The sequence below is a fragment of the Sturnira hondurensis genome, unplaced genomic scaffold (genome assembly GCF_014824575.4).
Source record: "Sturnira hondurensis isolate 20B ecotype Veracruz unplaced genomic scaffold, ASM1482457v3 Scaffold0021555, whole genome shotgun sequence".
In the NCBI taxonomy this organism is placed as follows: domain Eukaryota; kingdom Metazoa; phylum Chordata; class Mammalia; order Chiroptera; family Phyllostomidae; genus Sturnira; species Sturnira hondurensis.
This window is the reverse complement of record NW_028094186.1, coordinates 407755-425369: the sequence shown is the minus strand read 5'-3', so window position 1 is coordinate 425369 and position 17615 is coordinate 407755. Positions and strand designations below refer to the sequence as shown.

The 17615-nt window shown below is 53.5% G+C and overlaps 1 protein-coding gene across 1 annotated transcript in view; it reads right to left on the bottom strand.

Annotated features, from left to right (window-relative positions):
* SLC9A1 (solute carrier family 9 member A1) overlaps positions 1-17308 on the bottom strand; it is a 46928-nt gene extending 29620 nt beyond the window's left edge. Inside the window, exon 1 of the mRNA XM_037032788.1 lies at positions 16139-17308. Coding sequence (XP_036888683.1) covers positions 16139-16490 — 352 coding nt within the window. The 5' untranslated portion in view covers positions 16491-17308. The remainder of the gene's footprint in view (positions 1-16138) is intronic.
* Positions 17309-17615: the final 307 nt, after the last annotated feature.

Genomic DNA, 17615 nt, shown 5'->3' with positions numbered 1-17615 from the left:
GGCCCAGGGAGACTGGGAAGCCACAATGCCCATGCCATCTTTGGTTAGGTTCTGGCTCCATCACTTGCTAGCTCTGCGGCCTTCCCTGATGTGTAAGGCAATGAGCTAGGTTAGCTTCTCAGAGGCTGCTCTCACTCCGACAGCCCCTGATTTTACACAGTAGCAACCAGCACACACACATCACTTTCCACTTTGGATTTAAACCTCACAGGCACCCCTCTGAGGTGGCTACAGGTTCTCCTCTGTTAAAGATGAGAAAACCAAAGCTCAGGACATTTAAGCTCAAGAACACGCCCAGACAGGGCGATACGGACCAGGACCTGCACCCAGGACTCTAGAAGGTAGAACTTGCACCCAGGGCTCTGGGTTCCACAGAAAGGAAAGCTGGGGACTGACACTGCCGGGCCAGGGTGCAAGGCCCCAAGGGACAGGTTCGGGAGCTCATTCCAGCCTGTCCCTCTCAAAGTTGCTCCTTCAGTGCAGATAAGGGGACTCGTACAAAAGATCACATATTATGAAAAAAGCTGCAAAAGAGTAGGAACAGCATTATTATTAAAAAACAGTTTTTAGGAAATAGAATTTTACAAAACTACAGGGAAAAGCCCAGGCAGACACATTGAATTATAAAGAGCAATCGGCCTGAGGAGCAGGGGAGTGAAAGGGACGTGACCTGTGGTTTTTTCTGTATGTACTTACATTGTGTTTGCATCTTTTTTTTTAAAAGATTTTATTTATTTATCTTTAGAGGGGAAGGGAAGGAGAGAGGGAGAGAGATATCAATGTATGGTTGCTTCTCATGTGTTCCCTGCTGGGAACTGGCCTGCAACCCAGGAATGTGCCCTCACTGGGAATCGAACTGCGATACTCTGGTTCGCAGGCTTACGCTCAATCCACTGAGCTACACCAGCCAGGGCCTTTTTTCCTTTTTACAAACAAACAAAAACAAAATCTGGGGGAAAAATTTTTGAACACCTGCTCTAAGTCAAACATTAAACACTGTATTGTAATAGATTATCTCTTTTTCACAAAAGCCCTATGAAGTATAAGAATGTTCAAAGTAGCTTTGTTCATAATTTGTCACAAAAGGAAACCAACCCAAATGTCTGTCAACACAAGAACGACCCAACTGTGGCCTATTCATACACGAAAATGCTGCACAGCAACTGAAAGAACACACCTCTGGTACATGTGGCAATAAAGAGGAACTTCACGAAGATGCTGGGCCAAAGTCAGACACAAAGGAACACCTGTTGTCTGATTCCAGTTATGTGAAGTTCAAGAACAGGTACAATCAACTGATGACAGAACTCAGAACACTGGTTACCTCAGGGGAGTGTCAGGGTACACACTGGGAAGGGCAGGAGGGGGCTGTGGCGGGGTCGGGGGTGGACACAGACGTCCTCTTTGTGGATCTGGGTGGCTGCTAACATGGACACAAATATCTGTAAATAATCATTGCGCTTATGATCACCACTGTATGCACGTTATCTCTCAATTAAACAAATAGAGGGGGAAAGGTTTAAAAAACATGCAGGGGAAAACTATCTCCAGGAAAAAACAATGCTCACAGGTCAGGTACTCAGCCCACGGTCATACAGCTAGCGGGTGATAAAGCTGGGATTCAGCGACAGGTCTAATGACCTTGGGCCACTTGGATATATATTGACTCCTGACTGTCCCAAAGGATGCCTTGAACCTCCACCATCCGGGCACTGCACAGGCAGCCCATCCCTGGGTTCAAATGTAAGGACCTAATTGCTCCTTGCTGCTCATCCGTTGCTGTGGTCCAGGCACCTGCTTATGCTAAGTGGAGCCTGGCATCCCATAAGCCTCAGCACACTGACAGCTGCTGTTTCACTGTCAAGGCCAAACAAGAGCAGAGTCCATACTAGAGCTTTGAGCCTGCTGGGAACTGGGTCTGAAGGAGTGCTCTACACCAGGAAAGGGGCCTGGTTTCCATCCACTGGCCATAACAGGCTCTGGCCCACAATGATGGGATTTCATTAGGGTTCGGTTTCTTGACCTCAGCTTAGGCCACAGTCTCACTGAACTGGGGGAGTCCTCTCCCTCCTTATGGAAGCTCTGAGGGCAAAGGGTAAGGAACATGAACACTGAGCTAAGAGAAGTCTGAGAGACTACTCCAGTTCAGGCCATCGTCAACCGGAAAGGACAGGGGGCGGGGGTGCTGGTCTGGCTGCTCAGGGGGAAGGACTGAGCTCCGTGGGGCTGGGAGGTCAACCGAGGCCCAGGTTTTAGGACAGGGAAGGTGCTGTGGCTGTCCTGTGGAAGGACAGCTGAGCAGCAGAACCAGACAGTGCTCTGGCCGCTGGGCCACACGGCCTCGCACTTTCCCACTGGGCCCCCAGCCCCTGTTGATTCAGAAAAGCTAGACCCTGCCAGTCAACCCTACCCCTCTACCCGCCAGAGACCAGGAGTAGAGAAACTCTGAGGAACTTGGCTGCCCCAGGGGCACCCATACTCTGCTTTAAACTCCCAGCCTGCCCAAGCCCTCCTCCCTTCCCCTCCAAAGGGAGCCATTCCTGCTGCTTGGCATGTGTCCCCCTCTCCTGCTACATCCTCCCCACTCTTCCCCCAACTCCTACGCAATCCTTGTCCTGAACCGTTTCCTGCAGTTTCCCATCTGACCAGTTTCTGAGGAAGGATAATTATCCACAGAGAGAGGAGGCGGAAAACTCCCAGAGCCAAGAATGCCGGGAAAACCTTCATCTAGTGCATTGTCCACCTGCCAGGAGAGACCTGGCCCTACACACAGGCCCATCGTGGTATTGCCCCCAGAACCTCTGTAGTTCACGCTCGTCTGCAGTGAATCAGAGGCCTTCCGATCTGTCCCGAAGTAGGTTTGGGCCTTGTCGCCACTACATCTAAGTAGCAGTGCCAGAGCCGAGAGCCGTCTGTCACCAGGGCCCACGCTGCCTCCCTGTGTCACTTCAGCCTGCCTTGTGTTTTAGCTGTTTGCATGTCTTATCTCCCACACAAAACTGGCAGCAGGGAAAGGGTAGGAAGCTCCGCCCACACAGCAGTGCTGACACTTAGTAGGTGCTCAGAGGCCAGATGAAGAGAAGGCGGGACACCCAGGGGCAGCCAGCTCACCTCTGTGGAAGCAACAGGGGACTGCTCCAGAGGGAAATGTAATGTATGGGAAAGAGTGACCACTTACACCATCGGAGAAGAGCTGTGGACTGGGGTTGGGAGACCTGACCTAACCCCAGCTCTACCACCACCCACTGCGGCCTTTGGGCAAGTTATTTCCGCTCTGGCCTTCTGCTTCCTCCTGTGAGATGAGGGGGTTGGGCCAGGCTCCGTCACTGCAACCGAACATTCCGAGCCCTCACGCCATAGCACTGCCATTGAACCTCCACAGATCTGCACATCGTGCACCACACAGCTGCAAAAGCAAGAGCCAGGCTGCGAGTCCAGGCCTTTTGACCCCCAACCCCTTCATCTTTTCCACTGCGCCTCCTGGACTCCTCACTCTGTCTCTGGGATCTCTCCCAACAGTAAGGTCTGACTCTCTGACTCTAGGCTCGCCCTTTCTGGGGCTGACAACTCCCTAGGCCACATGGGACCACAGGGTTCCTCTGGAACAGGCACTGGGGTCCTGGAGCTCAACAGCGCTAGCTTCCCACATGACAGGTCTGGTGACGGCCTGCCTGCTGGCGCTGGGGTTGGCCAGAGGCGGGGCAGGAGTCCAGCAGAGCCTGGCACCCACTCAGCCCTTCCTTTCCCCATGGACCCCCAACCCTCCTACCCTCATCCCCTCCTGCTCCGCTCCTGCAACCTGTTCACCCCTCCTGAGGAACAGCTCCCCCAGGCCAGAGCTTCTGTCCCCGCCACCTGGGCAGAGGCGCCTGTTTAGAAACTTTGCTCTTGATGCTGTTACAGACCCGAGCAAGTAGCTATGGGCCAGGGACCTGCTTTGCCTGGCTCGCTGTGGCCAGTCCAAAGCCAGAGTCCACTCTCCATCTCTGACTCCCAGGCTGCTCTGCACCCCCGCCGCCCCCCCCCCAGGTCAGACCACATCTTTCTGCTCAAAGCCTCCAATGGCACCACACAGCACCTGGAATCCAACCCAACGCCTAACAGAGGGCCCACTGGCCCAATGTGACCTGACTCTTACCTTCCTCTCCATTCTTACACACCTCCCCTACTCCAGGTTCCATGGACACACATTCCTTAGGTCCCCTGGTCTTTGAAAGGCGGCTTCTTCTTGTCATTGCTCAGCTCAAAAGCCATCTCTTTAGAGAGGCCTTTGCTGACCATCCAAAGTGGCCAAGCTTGACTCTTATTTTACCTCTGTGACTTTCTAAATAAACTTCTGCTTATAGTTTGAGAAAAACAGCGAATCTCTCACGTTTATTGTCTTTGGGACACTTATCACAGCCCAGCATGGTTGTGTCCACCCCCTAACACCCCGCACTGTCGAGTGAGCCCTGATATCGGAAGCCTCCTCGTCTTGCTCCTGGCTGTGTCCTGAGCACCCAGAACAAAGTCTGACAAGGGGCCTGGGGCTGGTGGGGGGTGTGCTACACATCAGACTAGTGGCCAGGGGCCCCGGTTTGGAGAGATGACATCTGACCCAGGGCCTGAATGAGAGCTGGTGGGGCATGGGCAGTCTTCTGGGCTGGGGAAAACAAGTGCAGTGGTGGCAGCCTGGAAGAACAGGCCTGGCAGGGCTCGGTGTGTTTGAGGAACCCGGGAAGGCTGGTGGGAGCAAAGTAGGGGAAAGAGCAGCAGGGAACGAAGTTAAGAGAGGTGCAGGCCACTCCTCCCCTGGATTTTACCCATAGTTCATCAGGAAGCAACTGAAAGGTGGTCCACAGGGGAGCACAACCTTCTGAACGATCCCTCTGGCTGCCCTAGGGGAGCCAACAACAGACAAAGGGGAGTGGAGCCAGGAGACCATTTGGAAGGCCACTGGAGTCACCTGGGCTGGAGATGCTCATGGCCTGGACGGGGGGAGCAGGAGCAGAAACAAAACAAAGGGGCAAACATTCAGCCTGAGAAGCCCTGGCCAAGTCTACACCCCTCTGGCTAGAGTTCTGGGTACTCGGGAACACAGCCGGCCCAACTCCCCAGTCTTATTTCTCACTGACCCTCAGCCCAGACTCAAGCCTCAGGTGACTGGGCCTCCTCTCAGCTGCCATTCACAGCCACTGCTCAGAGCCTCGGCTGGTATTTTGACCTCGCCTGATCTGTCCCCTCCCCTCTTACAAAAGCCTTGTGACCGTACCTGCACGAAGGACAGTGATGCGCTATCTGGAGCCCGCAGCACAAGGCCAGGCACTCGGCAGGTCTTGATCAGCAGGTCGCAATCAATGGCAGTTCCGTCCTTACGGCCCACCTGTACCAATACCCACCCTTGGGGCTCGAGCCCCACAGACAGGCTCAGCTTCTCTGCCCAGCCAGGCAGGCGGGTAGAATATGCTTGGGGATGAGGTGGAGGGGTGAAGAATGCCCCAGTATGTTTCCAAAAGCAAAGTCAGTGGCTCTGCATTATTCATATCTCTCTGTACCTTTCTCCAGCTCCTCCCTCCCCTTGGCTTGTGAGCCAACAAACTTCTGCTTAACCTTCAAGCTGCAGCTTAAAGCTCTGGGAAGCCTTTCGGGATCCGCCCCCCACCCTACCCCCGCCCCCATGCATCCCCAGTGCTGTGGGCCTTGGTCTGCACTTGACAGCACATCACAAGTGCCACTCTGCTTCGCATGGTGGCCTCCCCCACCCCCACCATGAGGCTGGGATTGCATTTCCTCATCTTTCCACCTTTAGTACAGCATTTATCAGGCATGAATCAGTGTCTGCTGAGTGTGGGTCGCCCCCTCTCCCAGCTAGTGACCGAACTCGGACACTTCAGTGCCGGGTCTCGCCAGTCCTCGCGACACTCAGCCCTACCCCAGTGCTCCTGGCCCACACGCCTGAAGTCATCCTCCACTGCTAGACTCTGTTCTCATCTCCTCTTCCTAAATGCGGCTAGGACAGGAGCAACACCCACTTCTGAGGGCTTAGGATGTGCTCCGGCCTTTAAAGACGTTACCCCATTTGAAAGGAGAAACTGGGGCTCAGACAGGGTGATGCAGTTATGAAGTGGCAGAATCTTCTGCCCTTAAGACTGGCACAGTTCACCTGGCACCTCGTCATCAACTGGGTCTATTTTAAAAACCATCATCTGTTCTGCAAGATTGTAACTTGTATAGCTACATGTCAAGTTGTCATAGAAAATGGTGCTTTGCTCATTAAGTGTTTCAAGTGGTAAGTCTTGCTGCTCCAGCTGGGCGGTGAAATGACTGTTAAGTGGGAGAAACACTGTAGGATTTGGAATGGGGAGACCTGGGTCTGGCTTTAGCTGTGCCACAGTCAGGCCACATGACCCTAGGCAAGTCACCTAACCTGGGCCTGTACCCTCATGGACAGAAAAAAAAGAGAATAACAGCATCTCCCTAAAAGGTTTCCCGATGCATATGAGCAAGTGTTCTGCCCACATCAGGGGCAGACTCACCAAAAGGAGAAACACTATTTATTCATGGTCACCTCACCCCGCACTTAGCACAGCACTGGACACTTAGCAGGGCACCAGTAAGTCTTACCGAGGGATCGTTCAGATGCTGGGAGACTCAGGAGCGAGAGAAAACACGCCCCCATTTCTCTTCCTCCTGGATCCAAGAGGGCCTCCTAAGCGCCACCTTTTAATGTATGTTCGGAATGTGCCAAACTCTGTGTCGCCCACGGCACAAGACTACCCTCCCCAAGCCTTCCCGGCATCCCTGCCGGGTGTTACCCCCTGTTGTGGATGATCAAACCGAGACTCAGAAGGAAGGGGAGTGACTTGCCTGAAGTCATGGTGCTAGAAGTGGCAAGGCTGAGATTCGAGGTGAAGTCTGTTGGGCTGAGAAGCCTCTGCTCCTCTCCACCACGTTTCCCAGGGGAACTACTCACTCCTATGCAATTCGCAGGTCCTACTCCAAACAGAAGTTTCTGGTTGTGCCCAGGGATGGTTGTGTCTATTTCACTCAAGCATCTCATCTAAATCCCGGTTCGCCAATCACCACCACAAAGCACCCACCCCCCAAGCAAGGTCTTTCTGCCTCCTCCAAACCCTCACGGAGTTCCATCTGCACCTTGAATTGCAGCTGCTTCCTACCGCCTGGCTGCCCTGTGTCTATACTGCACTTCTCAAACCAGTCCCTGAGCTCCTGAGAGAGAGCGGTTCTCCTGCTGGTTCTACCAGCCGGACAGGCCTGGAAGGGTGCTTGCTCCCCTCCCCTACTGAGGTGTAACTTGAGGCTGGGGCTGTGCTTGGCTGGGTGAGCTAGCTCCCCCTGACTCTGGCATTCTGCCTACCTGCCTGCCTACCTGGTACAGCGTCCAGATTCTTGCAGGCCCTGCCCAGGACTCAGGAGGAGATCTCATTCCCTGGTTCGATGGCAAAAGACGCTACAAAAACAGAGCACCAGGCTCAACATCGTTTTGTGATGGAGTACAAAGGCCTGAGAGATTCAGTGGGTGAGGGGAGAAGCCTCTAGGCTAGCTCAAAGGTCCCAAGGCTTGCACTTGTTTCTCCTGCGAGGACTGGTGTAGCCACAGCCAGATGGTTTCCCTGCCACTAACAACTCTCTGATAAGTCTTCCTTAGCCTTAAAGAACCCACTAGAGACTAACCAATGCTTACATACCAACATCCAGGCCGAAGACCACAGTCCCTCCTCTTGATCCAGCTCTTACCACCTAGAGACCCCTGGGTTAGTTGGCAGGACAGAGGAAGCCCTCCCTCTGCCATTGGGTCATGTGTGGCTCTGAACACAACCTCTCTGGGCCTCAACTGGAAATGACACACCTGGACCAAGACCTCTCCACTTACCCTTTGGGCCCTGGGGCCATAGGCTATGATAAGGTTCTTTCTCTCTCTAATATTCTAGAGCTAGAATAATATTCTCTACTTCTACTTCCAAAATCAGGGTGAGAGCAGAGATGGGGGGCCCTTAGTCTGAGAAACAGCAGAGGCCAACTGCAAAGCCCTCAAAGCCTGCCCCCTTCAGGGGCAATTTCCTGCTTCTGCAGCCTCAAAGGTACCTGCTCCATGTAACAGAACCTCAGAGGTGTGTTTGGGCCCCAGCCACTTTAGCACAAGGGCAGGACCGGGTTAGCTTCCGGGCTCACGGCAGAAATGCAGCAGACCCGGGGGCAGAGGGAACACAGTAGCTTCAGTGCTGCAGCTGCTTTGATCCCTAATCCAGAAAGGCGTTTCTGTACTTTCCTCAGAGTCATCCCCCGCCCCACCCCCGGATACAGCCTACTTGCTCCCCTCACCTAGGAGTTCTGCAGTTCTCCAGGCAAGCCCCACTCACCCCAGGGCTGGTACCACTTTCCCCAAGGAAAGTCCTTTATCCTTCTTCAAATTCATGGAGCACAAAGCTCTTAACTTTTGGGGGACTACAGATCCCTCTGAAAATCTGTGGCTATTATGGGCCCCCTCCCTCTGATGAAAGCACACATATATAAGAGTCTGCAGATCATGTGGGGGGTCCACATATCCCCTCAACTCCATCAGGAGTTGCACTGCACTCAGGAAGAATCTTAAAAAATCCATCCAATCTTAAAAAACCCTGGAAGAATGGCAGATCCCACCTAAGCCAGAATCCCTTCTAACAGCAACCCCCCTGAATGATGTTCTTTTCTGGCTGCCCACTACTCAAGATCACCTCCTTCAGGACGCCTTCCCTTATCTCTTCTCCTCCTCCTCTCTGATCTCCTCAGCATCCCAACCTGAGCCACACAATTTCCCACCTGTGCTTTCTCCCTGTGTGTTGTCTTACTTCCCCAGCAAGAGAGGAGGCTCTCTGAGTACCCATTTATTTAATCCCATAATCCCGAGCTGGAGCTGGAAATGACCATGATCCTGTACTTGAGGAGTCCGTGCTTTGAAGCCAGGGATCATGACAGCAGTGGTCCATCCCCCAGAGGATGGGGCTGTGTAGATACCCCTCCAAGGGCCTCACCGTCTGCCCAGGCCTCACTAGAGCAGCGCCCCCCCCCCCGCCCCCCGCCCCTCTGGCTGCCTTTCCAGCTGGAAGGTCCCAGGGAGCCTTTGAACAGAGGAAACTGACAGGTAGGGGAAACTAAGGCCCAGGATCCCCAGTTCCCAGTCTGGAGCTCTTTCCCTTTCCACAAGTGGCTTTATGAATACTAAACTCTGCCCACACACTCCCACACTTACACATGCACAGAGAAGTTCTGAAAAGACACCCAAGAAAGTTAGCACTGATGCCCTCCGGGGAGTGAGGGTGGGCAGAGAAGTGAGGAGGGGAACTTCTACTTGGTACCATAACGCCCTGCTGCACTTTTGGGGTTTATTTTATTTGTCTGGGGTTTTATTGTTGTTATTGTTGTTTTTACCATGAACATGTTTTGTTTATTTATATTATAAAAATAAATCTGCCACAGAAAGGAGATCCTGGCCCCAACACACTCCCAACACACACATAAAAACAAAGAGAAGCCATAAGTCAACCTGTCCAGGTATAACCATAAATTAGCGAGATTGCCTTCTTGTGTGGTTTATGGCCACTGGTCTCATTAATTCATAGTCACAGGGTGGTTGATGGCTTGAGGAATATTCCCGGGAAAAGCTTAATTCAATTAGGACTCTCCCCAGCTCCCTGAGGAAGCTCTGGTATTCTGCTTTTACTTACACAAATCAAGGGCAGACCAAACTAACCCAGACTTGCCCAGAGAGACCCCACCCAGCCCAGAGATGATGCCCTTGCAAGACCCTCCATTAGAGCCAAGCTGAAGGAGGCTGGGAGGGAGGGAGGGAGCAGGAAGCAACAGCAACACACGGACGGACGCCTCGAGCATCACTCTGTGCCACTCTCTAAGCGCAGCTACAGGCCCTGGCCTGGCACTCAGTCTGGCGACTGGCTTCCCTAGCCCTTGCTCTCCCTCCTCAGAGCAGTCAAACTGCCTTCGGTGTGCCCAGAGGCTTCACATGGACCCTACGTCTACCTGAAAGCCTGTCAAGCACTCATTCATTCCTCAAATATTTAGGAGCCCTTACTCTGTGCCAGGCACAGAAAGGCTCTGTCCTCAAGGGGCTTACATTCCTGTAGGCATCTGTACTAAGAATAGCTCTCTGGGTCTTGCCTGCTTATCTCCTTCTTCTCTATCCTTCAATACTGGCTCAAGTTCCACCTCCTCTGAGAAGCCTTCCGTATCCACCCCTGCCCTAGGGGACTGATTATTCCTTAGAACTTTACCTCTGCCAGGAATCCACCCAGCCCTCACACAAATCAGCCACTTTCTCCTAAGCAGACTGGAAGGTCCTAATAATGAGCAGGGCCAGGGTTTAACACTTTCTGGTTCCCTGATGGGCTACAAGTTAAATGCCTGATGGGTAATTTCAGCTGACCTGTCTCCTCTACCCTAACCTGCACAGAGGAATTAATTAGCTGCTCCCAATCCTGGCTGGCCAGTGCAGACACAGCCTCTGTGAATTTTGCCTGGCACAAGGCAAGTGCTATGTAAGTGTTAGCTATTTATTATTTTGGTGAGCTTGTGGGCTCTGCCTGACACACAGCTGTGGTGTCAGCCCTCCACCTGGTCTCAGATAGCCTGAGCACTGTGGAAGGGCCGGTCTGGGCTCCGGAATATGTGTGCCCCAAGAGACCAGGAAGGGGGGACTGGGAAGAACAAGACTTCTCATCCCGAGCCTCACTCAGTGCTGTTTAAGGACACATCTTTTCAGGAAACAGCTTGCTGGGGTAAATTAGGGAATTCCAGATTTTCAGCAAGTCAGTATCAGAACTCAGGGGTCAGGTCTGACCTAACAGAACCCCAAAACTGGCCCCGCATGTTGAGTGAGCTTTAGGGAAAAGAAAATGAAGTCAATGACCCCAGGGAAGAGGGGCAGCACACTGATCCAGGCCCGATCCAAAACTTAGCTCAGTTAAAATTAGATTAGCCCATAAGATTAAAAATACCCACACGTAATCACGGGCTGCCTTAAAGTATCAGTTAACGTTCATCGGCATTTAAAGAGATGGTTTGGCCCAGTGCGGTGTGTGCAGACAACCTTGGGGAGCCATGTCTGAGTCAGACGTTTGCAGGGGGAGTGCTTGCTGCAAAACTGGGCCCACACAGGCGGTGGATGACTCAGGAATAACCCAGGTCCAGGGCTTGGGAGGGAGACTTCACCCCACCAAGGAAGGAAAGGGGGCAGGGCCCGGGCGGGGGTGGGAGTGGCCATGATGGGAAGAGGGAGGGAAGGAGGGAGGCCTGCCAGCTGTGCGTAGGGCAGTATTCCCAAAGGGAGCCTGGGGCCCCTCAGCTCCAATTCCCAACCCCTCCTGTGTTTCTCATGCCAGCCACCTCCGAGAAGGAATATTTGTTTCACAGTGGGACTTGGAGGGGGGGGGGGGCACAGTTTTCCCTCAACCCAAGAAATGATCCACAGAGAGCAGCCAAGACATCCCTGTTCAAAATAATTTGAACAAGAGATGGAGGGGACTACCAGAGGACAAGGGACAGTGAGCTTCAGGTGCACCCAGGTGGACTCACAGGGACAGAGAGTGGGCCCAAAGCCAGGACAGAACCCTCAAAGTTTTCTCAGGGCAGGGAGAGGGCTCCCACCATTGACATCTGCCCAGTCTCTTGAGGGAGCCCTAAACTCCCCAGTGCAGGAGCAGTGAGCTGGGCACCTACTCAGTGCAGTGCCCTGTGCATCTGCCAAGGGGAATGTGAGGGGCAGGAGATGTAGCTGCACCTCCGGGAGGCTATGAGAGTCAAACAGAAAATAAACGACAATTCAGCATCACAGCAGATGACCTCTTTGAGCTGTCTCCTCATCTGCCAAACAAAGCTAGCCTTTATCTCATATGACTTAAGTAAGGATTAAATGAGATCACTTTTATAAAGTGCCTGACTCTACTCTGTAGATACTCAATAAATGGTAATTCTTATTAATACACACACACACACCCAACAGAAGAGATGTCACAGGGCAGGCTAGGCCTAATGCCAAAAGTTGTGGATAAACAATTCGGGAGAAGGGTTTACGAGGGGAAGTGAAAGCCACTGCTGGGGCTGGAAGGGCTGAAAAGGCCACCCAAAGGGGCTGGAATCTGAACAGGTCCCGAAAGCTGCTATAGTGAGCTGGGCAATACACGGGGCGTCCCCACATTCACTCTCTACACGGGTCCTAGAGAGTAGAGACAGCATGTCACCTTCCCAATGAGGCAAATCAGGTTCAGAGGAACATGGTGTCTGGCCCAGGCTTTCCAAGCATGTCTTTCCTTTCCGTCAGAGCTGGAGGGGAGGAAAGGCATGCCTCATGGGTGCAGCTAAACAAAATGCAAGCAGGACGACCAACCCAGGCCCTGTGAGTGCCCTGGGGCTTCTGAAGACACATGTCCTACCTGAAGGACCCTCCTTGTCCTCAGTTGACCTCCCCTCCCACTGTCTTGCAGTCAGCTGTTTTCCCAAAGAGAAAAAGGTCACCTGTTTCTTTTTAGTAAGGTCCCATCTGGGCTTCTTGAGACAGTTTCAAGGTGACCTTTAAGTTGTTCCTCTCTCCTTTTGAGAAGTGGGAGGGAAGAATTCTCATCTTATTTTTACAGGAAACCAGTGGCTGACTCTGATATCCTGGCCTGGGAAGTGGGCATAATGATCCCCATCCTCCCCAAGCACAGACTCATTCTAGGAGGAAATGTCAGGATACACCTTGCAAAGATCAAAACAAGCTGAAAGATGTTTGTTTGCCTCTGGTCAGGAGACAAGATGAATACCTGCTTTATGGGCCCCCAGGCCTCTGCCAGGAGTTCCAGGGACATGGGCAAACAAACCCAGTGGGTGCCAGTGGTGAGCTGGGTTACAGTGAAGCTCTCCCTTGGAACAAGCACTGGACTGGGAGCCAGGTGAACTGAAGACAAAGCAGAGTTCATGCAGGGTCCAAATCACGATGCGTGGTTGGGGTGGGGAATAGACTGAGCCTACAGCTTGGGGTCTCTCTCACAGTTCTCTAGTCTAAACGCCCTCAGGCCACCAGCCCCTCCACACCAAGGAAAAGGCAAGAACGCCTGACTGTCAGAGAGAGACAAAAGGCTCAGAGAAGGGAAGTGACTTGCCTACTCACCCACTGAATCAGTTAGAGGCGAAGCCAGAAGCATCTACTCTGAAACTTCAGCTCCAACCCCACCCCCCCACATGCATCCCTGAGGGTGTCTACCTAAGGCTCTGCTCAGTGATTAGATGGCGATGAGAACTGCACACAGCACTCTCTATTCTCAAAGGAGGGGTACCTTGCAAGGGAAGCAGCTGCCACAGATGACAGAATTAGGGCTCCAACATAGCTCCTACCCACCCTGGGGCAGAGGGAATAGGAAAGACCCCAAAATGAACTCCTGGGTTCTTGGGTATCTAACAGTGCGGAGGGAATGTGGCCTACGCCCCAGGACCCTACCTCCTAAGCCAACTGATGCCATCTCCCCTCCAACTAGGACCAACTCCGGAGGCAGCTTAAGTGGAAGGAAAAATCAAGTCAGTAGGACACATTCCAAGCCCTGAAACCTTAAGGAAAGACACCCTGTGGCAGCCTAGGGTTGAGGGACATGTAATCCTCCAGCCTCAGAGGAAGACTGGGAAGGCGAGGAAGCGGGATGCACTGCCTTCGGCGGTGAGAATGCCGTCGGAGCAGCTGCCACTCGCTGAGTGCTTCCTGCGGGCACAAGGGCCACTTTATGTGCGTTCATTTAGTCAGCGGCACATCCGCGGCGCTATGGCTAGATAGATGAGTTCCCCATTTTATACGTGAGGAAACTGAGGCGCAGAGAGGGTAAAAAAAAAGTGGAAAAGTTGTGGAGCCCTTATCTAACGCTACACTACAAAGGTGAGGAAACAAATGTGCTTTCACTTTTGCCACCTGAACAGGGACCCCTGAGATCTTTCGGTCACCTTTCTCTCTACTTTCTTTCCCAGGATGACCAGATGCTAGGACTCCTCTGTTTCAGGTGCAGAAAAACGCCCTTCTAAGCCAGAAACACAGACTTTCAGAGCTGTGAAGGTCTTCAAGACCATATCCAACTTCCTCACTTTACAATGGGAAAACCAAGGCCCCGAGGCTGAGTGGCTTGCCAGGGTAGTCCAGGTCAGTGAAACGGCAGAAATAGTAAAACCAGAAAGGGCGGCAAAGATTGACTGATAGGTGGAGATGGGTGGGACTGGCCTGAGGTCGCAGAGAGAGGTGGGGTGAGATGCCAAGTCTTCTAACTTCTAGACTGATGCCCTTGCCATGGTACCTTCTCTGTTCTCCTGCTGCCCAGGGTCCCTGGCACAGGTTCTGGTGGGGACGAAGCAGGCCAAGCCTGCTTGGCTAATGGATAGCTCCATTAGAACTAGAGCTATCAGGCCTGTAGGGACAAACTCCTGCCTGCCTAGAGTAGGATTTCTGTGGTCATGCTGTCATCCCACCAGAAGTCACTGAGACCTACAATGTGTGGGCCAGCCCCCAAGGCTCTAACACGATGCCAGGTGTGGGGGCGGGGGTTGGAGAGCATAGGGCAATGAATAGATGGTGCTTGTCAGGTCTCTTCCTGGTCTCACACAGCAAATGACACACCATGGTTACTTTGGTTTCTTATAACAACTAAAACACAGGTTTTAAAACTCAAATGATAAGTTCAAATTTAGATTCTTACCAGTTTCACAGGTGGGCAAGACTTGCACAAAAAGGACCCAGCTGGTTCAAGGTCATGTTATTGGTCAGAATCAGTGCACATGGCTCCCCAGGCCCAGTCCTTGACTTTTGCCAGGAAACTGGCTGCCATTAGGGAGTAGGTGCCAGTGGCCCAGGTCTATGTACAGGCCAGGCCCTGCTACCATCACAGCACCCAAGCCCTGCACCAGGACGCCAAGCTCCCTGATGTGTCCAAACAGAGTGCCCTGCGGCAGTGCGTCCCACATCCTGCCTCACACCAACCTGGCACTGCCACTCAGTGCCGGCACGTCCTTGGGAAGGCTGTAAGGCTTCCTGCCAAGGGTCACGAACTCCCCAGACCCAAACCATCAGAGTCCCCAGCCCCCATGCCTTCCACAACTAGCTGGGGCTAAAAAAGCAAAGGCAGCTTTTAAAGCCACCACCCTCCTCCTTTCGGGGACTTCTGGGCTATGCAGGCTCCGGGAGCTCCATCAATCACCTAGCAGAGCAGAGCGCTCAGGCCCAGCAGGGAGACCAACCCTCTGGAAGGGGACAACTTTCATGTTTCCTTCTCCCACAAAGAACATTTCAAAGTCTCTTCAGAACATCCTGAGCCCCTGCACCTGTCCCTCTCCTGCTTGGTTGGGCGGCAGACCACCAAGGACGGGTCAGCCCAGACACCACCTTGAGACACAGCCGGGTGCCAACCTGGAGGTGAGCTGGCCTCAGGCCAAGCTTCAACCGCCTCCATTCACCCTCCACCCCCAAAACAGACTGCAGAAATTCCACAACCTCCTGTCCCATAAACTGTTTAAAGAATGGCATTCCTCGGCTGGACGGAAACTGACTCAAGGGCTTCTGACCTGCCTGGACAGGCAAAGCTAACAGACAATATTCTGGAGATAAAGGAGGGTGAAAACGGCAGACCCCTCACACTTCTAGGTGTCCAGGCACTGATCCCCCGCTATAATCAGACTCCTCAGACGGGTCGAGCAGAAATATACTCCACCCCTGGAACACCTTCCCATGCAGCGTGTAATTGCGTTGGGTGCTCCTGACAGAGCAGACTGTACCACTTGCTGGGAGACACTCCATCCTGCCTTACACACAGCTGGATGCCTGGCTCCCCTCAGGGTCTGGCCCAGCCAGAGGAGACTTGCTAGGTCTGGGAGCCTTCCTGAAACTACCTGGTATCAGAAGCACCCCATGCTCTAATTCTGCTCTTTCTTGCGCACAGTGTTGGCTCCAATCTTGGGAGGCCGCAGACCACAGAGGGCACGGAGCTCAAGCTTGAGAAGAACCAAGATGGCAGGATGGAAGCTGCCTACGTTACAGGAGGAGTCCAGACCTTTATTCCTGCCTCAGGTGGTGATAAGGATGGGGCAAGAAGCTCACCAGTCTGGTGGCAACGAACGCATCAGAGTAAGCTGGACTTACCTATCTTCATGAGGCAGGCCAGCAGGATCCAGAGGGAGATCTCGAAGGGTGTGCGCACGTGTTTGTAGTCAATGCCCAGGACCGGAAAGGGCTTTCGGGCCTTCCTGCCCTCTGCATTGTTGGAATGGTTAACAGGGTGGCTCTCAGGGGTGAGCTCTGGCGGGGCAGTGGTGACATCCCCAATTGAGCGTTCCCGGGGCGGCTCTGAGCCTCGGATGGTGCTGGCAGTAGGGCTGGGCTGGAGGCCGTGGCTCCTGAGAACAGGTAGTAGCCCCACCAATGCTACTGCCACAAGCAACGAAGGGAAGATTCGAGGTGGAGACAAGCCACAGATGCCAGACCACAGAAGCATCCTGCCCCTCCCTCAGCCCGTAGGCCTCGACCCTTAGCAAAGTGACCGTCAGACCTGGGACATAAGTAGCAAGGGGTCAGCAGGTGGGAAGAAAGACTGGGGTAGTCTCAGGAAAAGTTCATGTTTTAGAGGTCTTTTTGGAGAAGCAGTACTCTGCGGGTGGAGGGAGGCTGGGTTCTCGATCTAGCACTCCAAACTGGGGAAGAGGGACAAGGACCCAGGGCAGACCACAGGAGGAGACCAAAGGTCTGGAACTCCAGGCCAGGGAAAAGGAGTAGGGAATCGACTGCACCCTAGGACAGAGAAAGGGACAGGACAGGTTGCACCCCAGGGAAGGAAAAGGAAGAGGGAAGGCTGGGACTCTTAGCTGAGAAAAGTGACTGAGGAGCGGGCACTCGAAGAAGGAAAGCAGGGAGCCTGCAATTAAGGAAGGGATCAGAAGGGGGTGGGACCCAGTCCAGGAAAATAAGAGAGAGGGCTGGGAGACTAGGTTGCGAGGAAGGAATGAAGCCAGAAAGCAGCCGGGAGCTTCCCCACCCAGAGAAGCGTCGGGGTGCAGACGCGCCGCGGGGAGATTCCGGAGAATGGGAGGGGAGAGGAAGGCGGAGGCAGGCGGCCTGGCGGGAGCGCGCCGCAGCGCGGGCGGGGGGCGGCTCGCGGTGGGCCAGCAGCAACACGCCCCTCCTGGCGGCCCCGGCGCGGCTCTGCGCTCCGCCCCGGCCCAGCTTCGGCTTCTCCGTGTCCAGCTCCACTTCCAGCTCCCGCGCCGGGTCCAGCCCCAGCGGTGGTGGACTGAAACCTAGCTGAGCCGGTCGCTGCTATTTATAGGCACCAACGAGCATCCGGCGTAAGCAGGCTAGAGGGACCTGTCAGCACCCTCTTGGCGCAGCGACCCCTTGGCGCCGACGGAAGGAAGTATTCCGTAAGAAGAGAGGAGAGCCATAGATGATGGCACAAAAAAGTCCCGAATCTACCGAGATTCTATCAAACGGGTAAAATCCTTTACTAATTCCAAAGCACTTGAACGTCCACACCATAGTCTCACAAGGCTTCCCAGTAGTCTTGTGAAGCATTTATTATCTCATTTAGTTACCATGTGACCTTGAGCAAGTTACTTAACCTCCC